The sequence below is a fragment of the Neoarius graeffei genome, chromosome 22 (assembly GCF_027579695.1).
Source record: "Neoarius graeffei isolate fNeoGra1 chromosome 22, fNeoGra1.pri, whole genome shotgun sequence".
Lineage (NCBI taxonomy): Eukaryota > Metazoa > Chordata > Actinopteri > Siluriformes > Ariidae > Neoarius > Neoarius graeffei.
Genome location: NC_083590.1, coordinates 16,780,311 through 16,795,457, shown reverse-complemented (window position 1 = coordinate 16,795,457; position 15,147 = coordinate 16,780,311). Strand labels below are relative to the sequence as shown.

At 43.0% G+C, this 15,147-nt stretch overlaps 1 protein-coding gene and 1 long non-coding RNA gene across 2 annotated transcripts in view; one reads left to right on the top strand and one right to left on the bottom strand.

Annotated features, from left to right (window-relative positions):
• Window positions 1-15,147, bottom strand: part of LOC132870704 (NACHT, LRR and PYD domains-containing protein 12-like) — a 76,692-nt gene that overhangs the window by 57,393 nt on the left and 4,152 nt on the right. Inside the window, exons 2-4 of the mRNA XM_060904503.1 lie at window positions 12,835-12,976; window positions 8,315-8,431; window positions 7,536-7,652 (exon numbers count right to left, since the gene is read on the bottom strand). Of these exons, the coding sequence (XP_060760486.1) occupies window positions 7,536-7,652; window positions 8,315-8,431; window positions 12,835-12,887 (287 nt within the window). The 5' untranslated portion in view covers window positions 12,888-12,976. The remainder of the gene's footprint in view (window positions 1-7,535; window positions 7,653-8,314; window positions 8,432-12,834; window positions 12,977-15,147) is intronic.
• Window positions 313-10,671, top strand: LOC132870710 (uncharacterized). Its single transcript, XR_009651182.1, has 4 exons — window positions 313-880; window positions 7,504-7,623; window positions 7,707-8,402; window positions 8,972-10,671. It is a non-coding gene; the product is annotated as an uncharacterized LOC132870710 (long non-coding RNA).

Genomic DNA, 15,147 nt, shown 5'->3' with positions numbered 1-15,147 from the left:
TTCACTTGTTAATGAGTCTGTGAAATAAGATGCTGCTTGAGTTCAAAGTACTTTATCTAAACAGTGTCTAATGGTTCTGACAATGTAATGGGGACATGTATGACCCTGACTGACGGTTTCCATGTATTTGGTTGACATTCAGTGTTGAAGACTTAATGAGTTCTATGTGACTATGTAATAGTGACATGGTTAAATGAGTTTGGAGCAATTCAAATGAATCCCATGAAGTAAATGACCTGTTTAAATGCTTCATGAAGTCACTAAGTGTTATCAAATACAAATAAGAGAATAAAAGTTCTTCCTGCGAAGTGAACATCTGAAGAACGTGTGTGTCGTGTCTATTCTCGCCACAGGGAGAATCAGCACTTCCCTAGCCTGTCAGTTAGGGAGGCAACAATTTTGGGGGCTCGTCCGGGATCATCGCCTCGTCAACAGGTGTTGATCATCACAGAATTGCGGGATTTGCCATTCCTCGAGCCAGTATTCAGAGATGACAACGCTACGAGAACTGCGATGGGAAATTCAACAACAACTGCATCAGCTGACCAGCGCCTCCAGTACAGACATCCTGTATAGACTTACACAATCATGCAGCGATGAGGTGGAAGGAGAGATGCCAAGCAGGGACGCGACGGCAGTGGAATTCTTTGATTTTCTTCAGGACTTTTTGAGAAGTGAAGGACTGAAGGGTCTCGAGGACCAAGGGATGGCTGCCCTGCTCGCCTTTCGTGACCTCATCAATGATCTGCAAGGTGGTCGGGAGACTGTCCGGGGAGAAGCCCATGCACCTGAGAAGGCAACTGCTGAGGTGGTTGTAGAGACTGAGCCGGTAGCATCAGTAAAGACAAAGACAATACCAACACCAGCAGCTGCTGAGAAGGTACCTGGTCTAGTTAAACTGACAGAGATGGCAGCAATGTTACCTCGTAGGGAGTATAAAATTCACGGAGGTCAAATTTCTGATTCTGATTCAGATTTCAATTTTAACCATTTGTCTAAACAAATTGATGAAGGGTTGGCTGAGGGGTTTACAGAGGCTGAGATTATTAGGACAGTGTTCAAGTTAATTAAACCTGGCACATTTAGGGACATGCTTACTACCAAACAAACCCTAACCGTAGCTGAGCTCAAGAGTTTTCTCCGAGCACACATTAGAGACAAAAGCAGTACTGAATTGTTTCAGGAGTTGAGCAATGCAAAACAGCTTGATAAAGAAGGTCCGCAACAATTTATGTACAGATTAATGGGATTGAAGCAGCGCTTACTCTTTGCATCCAAGCAAACTTCAGGGTTTCAGTATGATGGTACACTAGTGCAGGGAGTGTTTCTACATTCACTCTACCAGGGAATGAATGAGAGGCATGCACATGTCAGACAAGATATCAGGCCACACATCTCAAATATGATGGTCACTGATGATTTCATCTTAGACACCATCACCCGTTCAGTGAGTGAAGACACAGAGAGGCAGAATCGCCTGGGTCACACAAACAAACAAAAAAACGCCAACCTCAATGCAGTACAACAAGATAGTGGGCAACAGAAAGATATTCAGATGCAGACAGAACTTCAAGCGAATCGCACTGCAATACATGAGCTGACAGCTCAAGTGTCATCTTTGACAAAGAGCCTAGAGAAAGCCTTTACCAAAACTCCAGAAAATCTCGGTACCACCCTAACACATACAAAGCCATCCCCCAAATCAGATGTTAGGGGGAAATGTCAGCAGTGTATAACACAGAGAAATGACAGCTGCACACATTGCTTCCGCTGTGGCGGCGAAGGACACCGAGCCATCGGGTGTCTCCAAAAAAGGAACCAGTCGGGAAACCAACGCCGGTCACTGGGGAGGGACCACCAGTGACTTTGGTGAGTGAAGAGTCCCGGGTTAGTGTAAACCTATGTTGCCATAAGAAATCATCACCAGTGACTCAGCCACACCAACAAGACATCACAACAAAAGGCAAACTGGTGGCCAAGCTAATAGGTGGGAGATGTATGCTAGATTGTCATTTGAATGAGGTGAAGGTAAAGGCATTACTTGATAGTGGAGCACAGGTGAGCATGGTAGCGAAACAGTGGGTGAGTCAAGCCTTGCCAGATGCTGAAATTCACCCCCTTGAAAGCTTACCATTGGACGGCCCACTCGAAGTCACAGCAGCCAACGGCACCGATGTCCCATTTGATGGCTGGATGGACATTCTGGTCGAGATTAAAAGTGAAAAACATGGAAGCGTAGCAATACATGTGCCAATGCTTGTGAGCAAACACTGTACCACTGGCCCACTGATTGGATTTAACGTCATTGAGACAATTATAATGCAAAATGGGGGACAACTGAACTGCATAACCCTGTTGGACTTACTGTCTGAGGCGATGAGTATCGAAAAGCATGCTGTCGAAACCCTCATGTCAGCTCTCAACAGCATGTCATGCTATGATGAACCAGAAAACCCAGTAGTCAAAACTGGGAAGAAGGGCTTCACTATTTACCGGGGCCAGATATGTGATCTGAAATGTCACCTCAGAGCATTTCCAGGGGGAGGGGCAATGTTGTTTGAGCCAGAGTTGGAGAATGGTTTGCCAGAGGGACTAGAACTATTCCCCGCTATTGTCGTTGTGCCAGCCGGCTCCTCAAAAACAGTGAAGATTCCTATTCAGAATGTCTCACAGCATGATATTTATTGCCCCCCCAGAACAGCTCTGGGTGTGATCGCTGAGTTCATCGATTATGAGCCCTGTGATATTCGATCAAGTAACCAATCACCTACCAGTCAGGCTGGTGATGTCCTTGTGTGTTCAACACAAACAAGTGTTATGGACCACCAAGACAAAAACAACAAACGGACCAGTGAAGGGAAATGGCATCCCCCAGTAAATTTAGACCACCTTCTTGAAAATGAGCAAGCAGTGGTACGCCAAATGCTTTATGACGAATCTGATGTATTTGCTTCTGAAGAGGGAGATATTGGCTGCATTCCTGATTTAAAACTGAAAATCAACACAGTTGATGAAGTGCCAGTCCAAAAAAGTTACAACTCTATCCCAAAGCCCCTGTACAAAGAAGTAAAGGAATACGTGCAAAATCTTCTGGACAGGGGGTGGATCAAAAAGTCGGTGTCAGCTAACAGCTCACCCGTGGTCTGTGTACGCAAGAAAGACCACAGCTTGCGTTTATGCGTGGACTTCCGGGCCCTGAACCGAAAGACCATACCTGATCGCCATCCATTGCCCCGAATTCAGGATCTGTTAGATAGTCTGGGAGGTAATTCATGGTTCTCAATTTTAGATCAGGGAAGCGCCTATCATCAGGGTTTTGTGAGTGAGGAGTCGCAGCATAGAACAGCTTTCAGCACCCCCTGGGGGCTGTATGAATGGGTGCGAATACCATTTGGACTTACCAATGCCCCCGCAGCATTTCAGCGATGTATGGAGGGAGTGCTAGAAGGGATTAGAGATGAATGCTGTGTGCCGTATTTAGATGATGTACTCTGCTACTCAAAGACCTTCCATGAACATGTGGACCATGTGAGAGAAGTCCTCTGTAGGATGAGAAAACATGGGATCAAACTTCGGCCAACAAAATGTGAACTGTTTAAGAGGAAAATCCGATACATTGGCCGAATCGTGTCAGGTGATGGGATTGAAATTGATCAAAAAGATGTGGAAGCAGTAATTGCCCTGAAACAGAAAACTCCACGCACAGTTGGGCAGTTGAGGACACTACTCGGATTCCTTACGTACTACAGGTCATTCATTCAGGACTTTTCACGATTGGCAAGGCCACTGTTTAACCTCCTCCAAACCCCAGATCACACGACTCACACCAGCAGATCTCAGGCCAGGGGTGAGAAAGGTCAAGGTAGAAAGGGAAACCTGGGTCAGCTCCCTTCACGTACACCCATTACATGGACCACCGAACACCAGAGTGTATTGTCAAAGTTTGTGGACATACTGACTAATCCTCCCATCCTTGCTTATCCAAATTTTAGTCTTCCATTTGTGTTGCACACTGATGCTTCAAACGAAGGTCTGGGAGCAGTGCTATATCAACACCAGAATAACAAGTTACGTGTAATTGCTTATGGGTCCAGGACATTAACACCGGCTGAGAGGAACTACCACCTCCACTCTGGAAAACTTGAGTTTCTTGCACTCAAATGGGCTGTCTGCGATAAGTTTCGCGACTATCTCTATTATGCGCCCTCATTCACGGTCTATACTGATAACAACCCATTGACATACATCTTAACTACTGCCAGGTTAAATGCTGTGGGTCACAGATGGGTTGGGGAGTTGGCTGATTTCTGTTTCGACATTAAATACAGGCCAGGGAAAATGAATTCAGATGCTGATCTGTTGTCCAGATATCCAGTCAACCTTGAAGATGAGATGAAAGAACATACGGAGATTGTGTCACCGGAGGTGGTGTCTGCAGTATGGCAAGGATGCAGGGCTGTGCAAGAGAATGATGTGCCCTGGGTTGCTGCACTGCAACTGGCCAAGGACATTGACAACATTGTCCCAACAGGTGGCGCTACCAGTGTTAGCCCTGAAGGCATCAGGGCTGCACAACAAAATGATCCGGCCATAAAAGAAATCGTGTCCTTGAAACTGAATGGATGGACTCCGAAAAAAACAGACAAGAAAGCGATGGGAAGACAGACTAGGAGATTACTGTATGAATGGAACAAACTGGAAGTGGATAAGGGAGTACTCTACCGGCAAACTGAACAGCACAAACAACTGGTCCTTCCTGAACATCTGAAGCCTCTGGTGTTGCAGAGTTTACATGACGACATGGGACATATAGGTGCCGAAAAGGTAATTCATCTGGCTCGTGAAAGATTTTTTTGGCCCCACATGAAGCAAGACATTGAGGACTATGTGACAAAGAGATGTGCTTGCATTAAACAAAAACATCCCAGCGTCCCACAAAGAGCTCCAATGGGGTCTATTACCACAAGTGCACCATTTGAGTTGGTCTCCATTGATTATTTACACCTGGAGCCAAGTAAAGGAGGATATGAGTATATCCTGGTGCTGGTTGACCATTTCACGCGCTTTGCGCAGGCATACCCAACGAGGAACAAATCAGGCAAGACAGCAGCTGAAAAGATATTTCAGGACTTCATTCCTCGTTTTGGTTACCCAGAAAAACTTCATCATGACCAAGGACGTGAGTTTGAAAATAAGCTGTTCGAAAGACTACAACAGCTGGCCGGGATTTCCCATTCTCGCACGACTCCTTATCATCCACAATGCAATCCAGTGGAAAGGCTGAATCGCACTCTGCTCCAAATGTTGCGCACCCTGCAGGAAGAGAAGAAGAATGAATGGAAAGACCACCTACCTCACATTGTGCACGCCTACAACTGCACAAGGCATGATGCCACTGGATACTCTCCTTTTTTCTTACTCTATGGCAGAAACCCCAGATTACCAATTGACCTACTCTTTAGTCCGAGACGAGACACAGAGACACACAGCCACCAGTCATTCGCACAGAAGTGGGCGGACAGGATGCGAGCAGCTTACCAAATTGCTGCTGACAACAGTCGGAAGTCTTCAACCAAAGGGAAGAACCAGTATGAAAAAAAAGTGAGGGGAGTGTGTATTCAACCTGGTGACAGAGTACTAGTGAAAAATTGCTCAGAGAGAGGTGGCCCTGGTAAATTGCGTGCATACTGGGAGGATGTAGTGCACCGTGTTGTGGAACGGATGGGAGATGGACCAGTATACAAAGTACAGCCAGAGAAGGGTAATAAGACGTCACGCATACTCCATCGAAACATGCTCTTGCCAGTAAATGACCTGCCTCTTGAGGCAGACCTGCCCACAACAGAACTGACAAAACAGAAAAGAAAGAAACAACCCGAAAAGGATGTTGGCATGCCAGTTACAGAAAGCTCAGATGAGGAGGAGGAGTACACTTACCACAATTACGACCTCCGGAGCAGAAACCCTTGCTACAGGCTGGCAGGGTCGCAGTCCCAAGTACCTGCCATTCCACAATTGAATCCTCAAGAGCAGCCGGAGTTGAATGTATCAGCCCATGAGTTTGAACCTGACACGCCAGAACCTGAGGTGATTCAGGATAGGTTGGAGGTACCAGAATGTACTGAGATGGCTGAGGAGAGGGCTAATCAAGTGGGAGACACTGAGAATGCAAATATAGAAGATGAAGTCGGGTTGAGAAGATCACAGCGACAGGGCCGACCAACTGAAAGGCTCACTTACGATACTCTGGGACAACCATCATACGCACATTGGGGTGCTACTGTGAACTCTCTCTTACCCAGTTACCCTTTTGCAGTTACTCCAAACATTGTCCCCGTCTCTCCCTTCTTTCAGCCACAGTTTTATTGCCCAAATTGCTTCACTTTAGTGCATTGAAAAAGGCAACTGTCAGGAGACATTCTTTTAAGGAGGGGAGAGTGTAGGGGGGCTAAAATAATAATAATAATTCAAAAAACAAGACACCCCTTATTTTCTTTCATTTACATTTAATGGTGTTAGTTTAACATTCTTGTGGGTCAGTACAATAGTATTTGTAACTTCTCCACAAGGGGGTGCAAAGCGCTTGAGTGGTAGGGAATAGTATTTAAACACACGAAGAGGGAGAATAAAAGTTCTTCCTGTGAAGTGAACATCTGAAGAACGTGTGTGTCGTGTCTATTCTCGCCACAGGTCAGTAAACAAGCCTAAATCTGGGAATTTATGTGAGTTGTTGCATGTTCAATGTGTAACTGTCAGGCCTGAGTGTATAATTTGTATTTTGAGTTTGTTATTGAGGAGGTATTCGAGGCTGATGCAATGTGACTGAATTGAGGCATACAGTATGCTAGTTATGCTAGCCAGTGGCTGTAATAGGTAATGCCATACAATGTTATACTAACCCTGAGTTATGACGAACTTTCTGTTGTATCAATTACATGCACTGAAAGCTTATGCTTCACTTGTTAATGAGTCTGTGAAATAAGATGCTGCTTGAGTTCAAAGTACTTTATCTAAACAGTGTCTAATGGTTCTGACAATGTAATGGGGACATGTATGACCCTGACTGACGGTTTCCATGTATTTGGTTGACATTCAGTGTTGAAGACTTAATGAGTTCTATGTGACTATGTAATAGTGACATGGTTAAATGAGTTTGGAGCAATTCAAATGAATCCCATGAAGTAAATGACCTGTTTAAATGCTTCATGAAGTCACTAAGTGTTATCAAATACAAATAAGAGAATAAAAGTTCTTCCTGCGAAGTGAACATCTGAAGAACGTGTGTGTCGTGTCTATTCTCGCCACAGGGAGAATCAGCACTTCCCTAGCCTGTCAGTTAGGGAGGCAACACAGTTATTGATATTAATTACTCTAAAATGTTTAGTGAAAGTATTGTAGCAGCATTAGGACCTAATTAAAGTATCACACACTGATAAATATCAAAATGCTGATGATGATCTGGGCTGGATAAAGGAATGTGTAACATGGTCTTTCTCTCTACAGTGACTTTAACCATGAGAATTATGGGATGTTACCTGTGGACAGATGAAGGGTTTCCATGTTTAAAATGCCAAGGAATATCCATAGACCGATCACTCTTCATGGAGACACAGCTGGGTTCTGGTGAGTCTGATCTCTTCAGCTGGAGTTTACTGTACAACATTATAGACAGTCCTTTATATCAGCGTTTCTCAACTTTTTTTCAGTCATGGCACCCTTCAGAAGTCTGCAAATTCTCAAGGCACCCCCATATAAAATACACGCAGTCACGCGGACCATACGCTGACCCCGGCAGTGACGTTGTCACATGGGAAAGGGGGCCGTGAGACAAATTTTGATGATGCATGAGGCGGCGATGATCTGCATTAGTGTGACTATCGTTTTTTGGAATTTTAATTCATTTTATTTATTTCAATGTTAGAATATATAATTTTTTGACGGCACCCCTAACGAAGCCAGATGGCACCCCGGTTGAGAAAGGCTGCTTTATATACACCATTTACACTGGTTATTATTAATTATTACTGGTTATTTTAATTATGTTGTTAGCAATTACTCTGAATTAGTGTCACATCCAGATGCACTTTCTGCCTTATCCTGTATGTGACGCTGTGAAACACTGAACTGTGCAGTTATTGATATTAATTACTCTAAAATGTTTAGTGAAAGTATTGTAGCAGCATTCGGACCTAATTAAAGTATCACAAAGTGATAAATATCAAAATGCTGATGATGATCTGGGCTGGATAAAGGAATGTGTAACACAGTCTTTCTCTCTGCAATGACTTTAACTATGAGAATTATGGGATGTTACCTGTGGACAGATGAGGGGTTTCCATGTTTAAAATGCCAAGGAATATCCATAGACCGATCACTCTTCATGGAGACACAGCTGGGTTCTGGTGAGTCTGATCTCTTCATCTGGAGTTTACTGTACAACATTATAGAGGAGGCATGAGACAGAATTTCATTGTCTCGAATATCACAATACAAAACACTGCGAGAGACGAATCTGCTGCTCATATCATGTATTGTGATATTTCTGTTTAATATGCTTTTTGTGCTCTACCTCTGACACCACCGGCACGGTGATGTAGTGGTTAGCACTGTCACCTCGCAGCAAGAAGGTTCTGGGTTCGAGCCCAGTGGCCGGTGGGGGCCTTTCTGTGTGGAGTTTGCATGTTCTCCCCGTGTCTGTGTGGGTTTCCTCCGGGTGCTCCGGTTTCCCCCACAGTTCAAAGACATGCAGTTTGGTTAACGTGGAGTGGCCTTGGGCTGAAATGCCCTTGAGCAAGGTACCTCACCCCTGACTGCTCCCCAGGCGCTGTAGTATGGCTGCCCACTGCTCTGGGTGTGTGTGCGTGTTCACTGTTTCAGATGGTTAAATGCAGAGGATGAATTTCACTGTGCTTGAAGTGTGCATGTGACAAATAAAGACGACGACTTCTCCTCTTCTTTTCTTACACACTAGGTGGCAGCAACAGAGGTCGTAGCCCACAGAGCACAGAGTTATAGAGTGGAAACCTAACTGCCTCAAAGCACACTGACTGAACAGTCCAGAAAGTGAAGGTAATCAGAAGGAAGTGTTATGGCACATGGGGTCAAACTCCAGGCCCACAGCCTCGTTTCATTCAGCCCGTGTGAATGTGGAAACAATAAAACTGAAACAGCCTGTAGAACACCACTGCTTAAAGGAGAAATGAAGGCAAATATATCATCAAAATTCTATTTCTCATTTTTATTAAATACATATTACATATTACTGTCAAATCTGGTGTCCCACAGGGCTCCGTACTTGGGCCCTTGTTGTTCACAATATACATTAACAATCTCAGTAAAGAGCTTATGAATGTAAATATGCATCTGTATGCAGAGGATACTATAATTTACCGTTCTGCTGCATCACCGGCTGAGACCATTTTAAAGCTGCAAGAAGCATTTACTGTGGTACAGTGCAATCGAAATTCCTTGAAATTAATTCTTAATGATAAGAAAATAAAGTTCATGTTCTTTTCTAGAACCCATAAGCTGAGATCCTCCCTGCCTCAACTGGAAAAGATTGGTTGAATCTACTTTTCTGCCAGTCTCGGATTATGGGGACATATTTTATAGACATACCTCTAAAGCTCTGCTACAGTCCTTAGACTCTGTGTATCATTCTGTGTTAAGATTTATCACACAAGCAAGTTACTCCACCCATCATTGTGCCTTGTATGAAATGGTTGGTTGGTCCTCACTCTTAATGAGAAGACATAAACATTGGTGAATTTTTGCGTACAAAGCAATTATTGGCCAACGTCCTTCTGATATATCTGTTCTTTTAACACCTAGTACATCTCAGTACAATTTACGGTCAAGTAGATATATCTTGTATGATGTGCAGGCAAAATCTGAGTTTGGTAAGACTGCCTTTGCTTGTAGTGCTCCAACAGCATGGAATGAGCTACAGAGACAACTAAAACTTGAGGTTTTTATTTCACTTGTTGATTTCAAAGTTTGTCTTAACCGAGTGTATCAGTCAGTCTGTTCTTGTTTTTAAATTTTCTGTCTGCTTTGTTTGTCTGTTCTTAATTTTTTTTATTGTTTTGTTCTGTGAGTGTGTGTGATGATTGTTATTCTGTTCTTAATTCTGTTTTTGTGTGCTGCCTTCTTGGCCAGGGCTCACTTGTAAAAGAGATTTTAATCTCAACATGATTTTTTATCCCTGGTAAACTAAAGGTTTAATAATAATAATAATAATAATAATAATAATAAAATATAGGAATGCATTTCTGATGGCTATTTTGTCGCTGCTATAGCACGTTACAAGTGTTTGAAATATGCTCTGTAATATATCAGTCCATATGTCAAAGCAATGGCCATAAACGAGATTCACGGAGACCTGTGTGAGACATTGTAGGATGGAAGTAAAACATACAGCGCAAATCAAAGTGACCAACCCTATGTCTGAAATTGCTCACTCATTCACTACTCCCTATAGAGGGAATTACGACTACAAAATGGCATCCCCACTATATAGTGCCCTATATAGGGAGTAGAGAGTGATTTGGGACACAGGGCAACATCTGCCAACGTTATCAAGAGATGCGCGCGCCCTCTGTCAAATGCTGACATAATCAAGCCGGAAGTTTTGTTTGTTTTGATAGCAATCAGGAAAGTTTGAAAAAAGTAGGCAGTAATTGTCATTTAAACTCGTTTTTGTGCAATACTTTGTTTGGAAAGCAGTTTTAAAAATGGTGGCACTGACACCTGACTGACACTTCACGTTTCGAAGTCTCACACAAGTCTCGTGAAGATCATGTCGATAAGCGACGCCTGTCGTGGACCAAACAAACTAAATTCAACACGGCTAAAAACCGAATAGGTCGATAAATATAATATTTTATTGCAATTAGTTGCCAATACGAGTCATGATATAAGGTTACTAAAACTGAAAACATAATTGAATAACACGTTAAGAAAGAAAGAAAGTTAAAAAAGTGACTTCAGTTCTCCTTTAACATTTTCACACTATCCAGAATTCACAGCAGATCTGTAGTGGAGCCATCTGAAGGTAGTTACAGTAAACCGCTGTATATACATACACGCACTCCAGTTTCTATCATGGCTAGATTGACCACGGTCTGAAATGCAGGTTAAAATAAACGCCTGGATTTGACACAGGATCTGAGTTTAACACCCCAACCATGCTTTCATCTAAACCGGGGAACAGGGGCGCTGCGCCCTCTTACCGAAATGCCAATTGAACCCCAAGTCACACTTAGGCCATGCACTTATATGCTACTGCACAACATGCCATCTTTCTCAAAACCATCTTTTCTCCGTGAAAACATCCCAGCAACACCACGTGACAATGTGTCTGATCATCAAATATGCTATAATTACTCCAAAAATATTCCAATCATTGTAGATACACCGTCAGATGGTGCAAAAACGATCCGAATTGGCGTTTTCCAGACCGAGGCACCATGTTGTTTAGTTGTTTAGTTGTCGTGGCTGCTCTCGCGAGATTTGACATGGGTTACATACAAGGTCAGCTGACTTGCAGAGCAAGATTTCTCGAGACTGAATGACCTTTCACCCACCGGCGCGGGAGCTTTTGACAAAAGTAGTTCGCGAGTTGTTTTTGTTGACACTTGGGCATTTAAAGATGTCATCCTGCGGCACGAAACGGAAGAAAGCCAAAGACTGTCCGGGGCAGAAGAAGATGACTTCTTTTTTCTGTCACAAAGCGGATAAAGATGTTTCCAATGGCGAGATCGCGACAATCCAGGGATCGGTCCGTGCCGCCGATTGAAGCTCGTTGAAGCTGTAGCGCTCACTGAAGCACGCGCCAACCGAGCGCTGTGACAGCGGCGTCGCGGAATCCGTGATGAATGAAGTCCAGATGTCTTGCTCTGATGAAGCACCGAGTGTTCAGTGGAAAAGCAAAATGAGAAAAAGGCCGAGTTCCAGGAAAAGTTCATGTATGTTTTTTTTTTTTTAAGCACGCTTACATGTTTTGCATGGTTTCAAACTTTGTGATTTGGGTTGGATTCCAACTTTAGAACGTTTGCTTTTTTAGTTTCCATTTAAAGAAAATTTTGCTCTGGAATTTTTTTTTTCATTTTGAACAACTAACTCTACCTTATTCTAGTACAAGAAAACGACAGGTTTCTCTGGTGAATGTTTAATACTTTGTAAGTTTGATTCATTTGAATTTGAATTATAAATTTCAATTTGAATCATGAGGAATTAGTATTATGTCTAATTTGAATTATGAGGTATTAGAATTTGAATTAAGTGTTTGCGACAAAGTTTTATTTTCTTTTTCAATGTTGACAAACAATTTGTTACAATTTCCCTCTCAGAGCCTCAGAATGGCCCATTGTAGCCTCAATTTTTCAAAGGCTTTGCATGGCGGCACCCCCCCGGTCGCTTCGCTCTCTCGCCATGGTGAGCGCCCTCATACTAAATTTTTCTAGAAAAACCCCTGCCGACTGTATTGATATTGCAGTGGTTTGATTTGCTGCCTTTACAAATCAAAATAAATGTTTTAAACTTTAAAATGTAATGTTTTGTGTCAGCACCGTCTCATCAGTCTGGTCCTGTGAAGCCTGGATTGGGATTTGATTCATATCGTGGCTTTAGTGTATTGTCTCATACGACTGCATTTTTAATTTTATAAGAACATAATTTTACTAACAATGAACAGAATCTGGCATTTTTTCAAGTGGCGACTAAACTTTTCATTCTCAGTATAAATTTTTGTTCAGTTTATCTTTTCAGATATCCTCACTCCATATTTCAGATATGAACAGTTAATGACCAAAACATTAGAACATGGTCGCTTACCGCTTTTCTGAGGGTGGGGTCACATTATCTGTGTCCAGATCACGGCTCTCCATTTTTGAATATTAGTGTATGGACACACAGCTCATGGACTCACTGCTGATTCCTGAAGACGCTGAGCTCTTGGACTGAATGAATTACACTCCTAAAAATCAGAAAAAAACAAAACATTCTGTTAAAATTGGAGAAAAAAAATTAACATCTAAATGAACTGCACATGTGAAGGATTCCGAAATTGATAAGATAAATTAATTAAAGTTATTTAAAAATGACTGTTTTACATCGTGAACGATCCATGATCTGTTTTTACTGAAGGATCACATGATAGTAAATATATTTTGTCAGTTGTGCTGAAAATGCTGAGACGTGGCATCTTGTTTTCTGAGCCATACTTTACTCTATTCACTAGTCCAGCTCACGGTCTCCCTGAAAGACACAGGAACAAACCAATAATAACCCAGAGTCAGCAGCTCCTTACATTTCCTCATCTTGTTTCCCATCAGCATGGCCAAGAACACAGAGAATCTATGTTGCAAAGGCAAGAAAGCAGCACAATACAGAGTTAATGCTGGTCCCAAGCCCAGATAGACTGGGGACGGTTGGGTCAGGAAGGGCATCTGGTGTAAAACCTACACCAAATCAAATATGCGGAACAGATCCACTGTAGTGACCCCTAACGGTGAGAAGGAGAAGAAGAAAGCAGCCTAAAGACACTATGAGAAAAACACTGATACCAGGACATTACACCTGCATTCAGCCATTAAACAACTTCTAAATATCGCTGATCCTCGCACTGAGACTTGTATCTCTCACACACAGAAGTTACTCGAAAGAAAGCACAACTTTATTCATCACACACTTGTGAAATTTCCTCTCTGCATTTAACCCATCTGAAGCAGTGAACACACACGTGAGCAATGAGCAGCACACACACATACCCAGAGCAGTGGGCAGCCATGCTAACAGCACCCGGGGAGCAGTTGGGAGTTCGGTGCCTCGCTCAAGGGCACTTCAGCCCAAGGCTGTCCCATATTAACCTAACCTGCATGTCTTTGGACTGTGGGGGAAACCGGAGCACCCGGAGGAAACCCACACAGACATGGGGAGAACATGCAAACTCCACACAGAAAGGCCCTCGCCGGCCGCTGGGTTCGAACCCAGAACCTTCTTGCTGTGAGGCGACTGTGCTAACAACGACACCACCGTGCCGCCGACACCACCCACCAAGGTGCACTGCTATTTTTTTAACTGTGGACGAAGAGCAGCATCAAGCGGTTTCCCGCAGAGTTCAGAAATAGCTTCACGTCAGTCAATAAACTGAGAAATGTAGCTACCCAACAGCCAATCAAAAAATAGCATTGTTGTATCCGGGTAAAATTTACGTGATCCCGCCAATAACTTTCGAAAGAAGCCGATGTAGTGAAGTGCAGACCGACACACACTGGACGACGTGGGAGCGCCATATTCGATGAGTCGCCTACAGTAGAGTAAATCATCTCATCATATGATTTTTAATTTTTTTCGCGGTGCGGTTTCCATCAAATCCTGCACTCTGATTGGCTGGCAAGCGGGTCCGTATCCTACAATACAGACCCCGGTTACGGACCTCTGGCGACTCGCTCGTTCACAACAACAACAAACATAGTAGCATTTTTTGTCAACATTTATCTTTTTTTTATCAGATTTATTTATAAGATTATGAAAAATCTTATACATTTTTGCCAGCATTTCTCAGGAGAATAGCATTAATTTTACAGCATGGATAGCGATAACGACAGTGTTCACAGCGAAAGCGAGTTTTACTACCCTGAGGAAGAATAAAAGAAAACATTTCAGGAGAAAGCTAAAAACATGTAACTGTTGCTAACACCGAGCAAAAACATGGCTGAATCCTGAATGACTCAATTTTGTATAAACAGGGGACTACGTAGGCGGCAAAATGTAGTTTTTTTCCTGCCATGGAAGTGCACTTGTATACCAAGGAGGAAGCAATTTGCATTACAGCCGTGAATGAGGATTCAAAATGGCGGCTCAGCTCGGTTTTCCCTTTCGGGCGCTCTCGTTTTCTGTTAGAATTTGGTAAAGAAAAAAATAAATATATTATTTACCATCTTAAGTTCGGTCCATATGGTGAAATACCGTGACCTCGGCCTTGAATACTGACCTCGGCCCAGAGGGCCTCGCTCGGTACTTTCAAGACCTCGGTCACGGTATTTCACGATACGGACCTCCCAGCTGGTAAATAACATATATATACACATATATACACATACATATATATATATATATATATATATATATATATATATATATTTC